Below are 3,877 nucleotides of genomic sequence, written 5' to 3' on the forward strand. Positions count from 1 at the left end.
AAAGCTGAAATTCTGCAGTTCAACTGCATCTGAGTTGTTTCATTTAAAATTAATTGTGGTAATGTACAGAACCAAAAAAAATTGTCTCTGTCCAAATATTTATGGACCTAACTGTGTGCATATATATATATATATATATATATATATACTTGCTAACAATTTTGTGGTTAAAGTTGTCAGAGTGTCTACTCATTTACTAAGCTTAGTGAATGATCTTAAGAAAATACCCCACGCTTACAACAACTTTTACATTAAAGAACCGTTATTAATTTGACAACGTTTGTCCCCTTTCAAAAACCAACATTTTTCTATGGTTGGCATTCCATTGCTTTCGGTTATTTTAAATCTGTACTGCGTTACAAGAAGGTAAAATAGCAGAATACTGTACAACAGGCACTATAAGGTTTCTAATTCTACATTTCTACTATGCCACATGCTAGTGATTAGGTCTATCAATCGGTCAATCCACCTTAGGTGATTTATGGTGTCTCTTGTACAATGTGACCTTTGTCTTCTTTGAAAATATTAACAATAAGTATAATGAAATATACATATCAAATTTATCATACATATAATATTAAGTTATGACACATAGTCAAAGTTACTGTTCTTGTTCAAATCCTCAGCTGCAGATCATCATCAGATTCCAGCAGGATAGTTTAAGATAATGGCCAAATGCTTGATTTTCGCCCAGAGTCCTATTATGTCTAAAACCAACCTTGATCTGTAGTAATCTGAAAGCAAAGGTAGACACAAGTAGGAGCAAACAATAAGAAGACCAAGGAGACACAGGCAAATAAAGAAAAAGGAACAAAGAACAGATGAGTGCTAGGAGGTTTGTCACTAGCTTGTAACCCAATTAAACCACACTGAAAAATGCAGATGCAGAGTGAAAACCTTCACAGAAAACAGCAGATTTTCACAAAAATAGCAGATCACACGTTTGTTTACTAAAGGAGTTGAGAATCATCAATTTTCTGCACATGATAGGGTATTAAACATGAACAGGAGTTTGCTTGTTAGATGATTGGATTCACAACCCCATTAGTAAATCAGCCTCATTTTTAATTACAGTTGTAAACACTTTTTTTTTTTAGCAATGATCTTTGCAGCAAAAATGTTTTGGCAAGAAGTCATTGCCCCGGTGCGTTTCGCCTATATTGGCTTCCTCAGGGGACTTGTAGACATCACAGTGCAACTGTATACAGAAAATAATTCATATATTGATTGACATATATGTCAAAGTAAACCACCGGTATTTTACAAAATAAAACAATATGAACATATAACGTTTGGTGCATATTATTGCTTAAGATAAAGTTTTTTATGATAGTGGTACATATTTAAGTCAATCTAATCAAAGGATAATAAAAGGAAGATGAAGTACTCACAGCTAGAAGCACGTACAAGGGATTCAAACAGAAATCAATACCGTACGTAATTGATGAGGTAACATCCTTACTTTGCAAAATGCATAAACGCATTTTGCAAAGTAATGTTAGCTATAAGGTCAGTCAGTTATATATGTTCAAATAAATAGGTCAGTTCAGCTGAACATGTCAACTAGTAGAGGGAAACAGATATTTTTATTTACCATGGGGTAGTAAAATGGGGAATACATGTGCACAAATGCATATTATATTGTGCATAATTGGTCAGTATGTCAAGTATACATATTTATTAGAAAAGAAAAATAATTAAATAATTCCACTAAATATTTGTAGGTTTGTGAAGTATAAAAAACACATACAAATACTTCACAAACCAAACAAATCATCAGTGGAATGATTTAATGTATTTTCTTTCCCTTGTATACTTTTCTCTAGCACCTTTATTTTATATTATATCTTTGATTATTTTATATTAAAATGTTTACAGTATTTTATTTCTTTTTTACAGATATTTTTAGATGCAGATAATATCAGACTAGGAAATTTACCACAAGGTTCTTTTACACCGTCATCACCAAACTCAGTAGGACCTCGACAAACTGTCTATGAGCTTTGTGTTTGCCCAAATGGCAAACTGTATCTCTCTCCAGCAGGATCTAGTTCCACATGTCAATCCAGTAGCAACATTTGTCTGTGGAGCTGAAGGAACTCCATGATTCTCACACCAGAATAGCCTTTTGCTACTATCTTTTTGCTTCACAACTCTACTCAGATTCCCATGTGGTTTGTTGAATGCCTAATGGCCTTCAGAGTTTCTTCCAGCATAGAAGAGGATATAATACTGCCTTGAAGTTTTAATCCAATATTGAAAACAATCCTGCTTTGAGATGGAAGTGAAAAATTCAGACATTTATACCTGAATTGCTGAATGTTAGTAATAAAGGATTCAGTGGGTGCCTTGGCTACATGAAGTGAAGCACATCTCTGTTTTGCAGGAATTTGGAGAAATAGAACAATGCCTCATTCACGAGTGGACTTGCTGGACATTTACTTGGAAAACAATAAAATCCTGTTTGGAAAAGAAAAAAAACTGAAAAAACTGTACTGTTTTAAAGCACAATTTTCCATTCAATATTTTTGGATGTATACTTTTATCCCACAAATGAAATAAATATTAAGGTATTATGTGATATTTCCTTTATTAAACAATTAAATTGAAATTATTGTTTTTAAAAAGAGATGTTTGTTCCTTCCTTGGGTTACTTCCTTAGTTTTTTTTAATATACACAAAAATAACAATAGCAAAAATAACAAAAAAACTTTAAGACAAATTAGATTATTTCTTTTATTTGCACTTTCTGGCTTATTTTTGAAAAATATTTTAGCATTTTTGATCAATACAAACACTTATTAAACAAAATTTAGAAAAAAAAATTACACTTTTTTTTGTTGATTTTTTTTTTTAGTTTATTTTCGTTAAAGCAACAGCTTTAATTCCCTATCATTTAAATAGGCTTGTAATTCATTTAAAATACTTTTATTTGTATTTTTTCTATTTTTCCTTTTATGTTCATTTAAATGCACTTCATGTCTTTGCTTTTTATCTTTTCTATAATTGTCATTATCTCCTAAATCTGTTTGCACATTTCATCACAAAATATCACCTAATCCATAAAATAAAATGTGTTATAAGGCAAAAAAAACATTTGGAATATAATTCCAACCATATAAAAACAACAGTATAGTAATAGGAATAGATGGTAAAAGATGGTAAAAAGAAATATGTACAACACTAAATAGTTCACAACTCATAACATGACCTACTATAAATAATTAAAAAAGTTATTAACAATTGTTTTTATTGTCCTACAGATGTTTTTTTTTTTCAATATGTTTCTCCGGTATTTTTTTTTAAATAAAAGATATAAATCAAGCAGGTCTGTATTTGTTTTTTTAATTAATATTTACCCAAATATATTTGCTTGCCAATAATTACCACAGATTTAGCCCATTTGTATAAACAGTTCCTTGTCCAAATACAAAATACTTTGGTGAAGAAAGAGTTAATTACATTTACAAGTAAAATAATAAAGTTCTGCAATGTAAATATTATTCAGAAACAGTTATCTGGCTGATTACATTTTTTACTTCAACACTAATGATCTAAATTAATTTCCAGAGAAATTTTCAAGGGACTGTAACTAGAGGAAAGTTATTTCTGATTTCCCTCAGTATGATTTTTATTATAGTTACTACATAAATAACTTTGCAACTGCAGTTTGAAATAATTTTGGCTAAGTTTGTCAACCTTTTACCATATTTCCTCAAATGTAAACAGTCGCCTAATAGGCTATGTGTTCATCATTATTTGGGTATTTTTATTCCCAATCTGATACAAAGCATAAATTAGCACAGACAGACGTATTATTATTATTTTTCTTTTACTATTAGGATTTTTCACTATGCATGTGGAGTTAAACTTTAGA

General features: G+C 30.3%; 1 protein-coding gene across 2 annotated transcripts in view; it reads left to right on the forward strand.

The window, feature by feature from the left end:
* The window catches only part of SGCZ (sarcoglycan zeta), a 242,182-nt gene extending 238,871 nt beyond the window's left edge, over window positions 1-3,311 (forward strand). For both annotated transcript variants that reach the window (XM_072406195.1, XM_072406196.1), the window contains one exon: window positions 1,900-3,311. In XM_072406195.1, the coding sequence (XP_072262296.1) occupies window positions 1,900-2,094 (195 nt within the window). In that variant the 3' untranslated portion in view covers window positions 2,095-3,311. The remainder of the gene's footprint in view (window positions 1-1,899) is intronic.
* Window positions 3,312-3,877: the final 566 nt, after the last annotated feature.

This window comes from Pyxicephalus adspersus, chromosome 3 (assembly GCF_032062135.1).
Source record: "Pyxicephalus adspersus chromosome 3, UCB_Pads_2.0, whole genome shotgun sequence".
NCBI classification, from domain to species: Eukaryota; Metazoa; Chordata; class Amphibia; order Anura; family Pyxicephalidae; genus Pyxicephalus; species Pyxicephalus adspersus.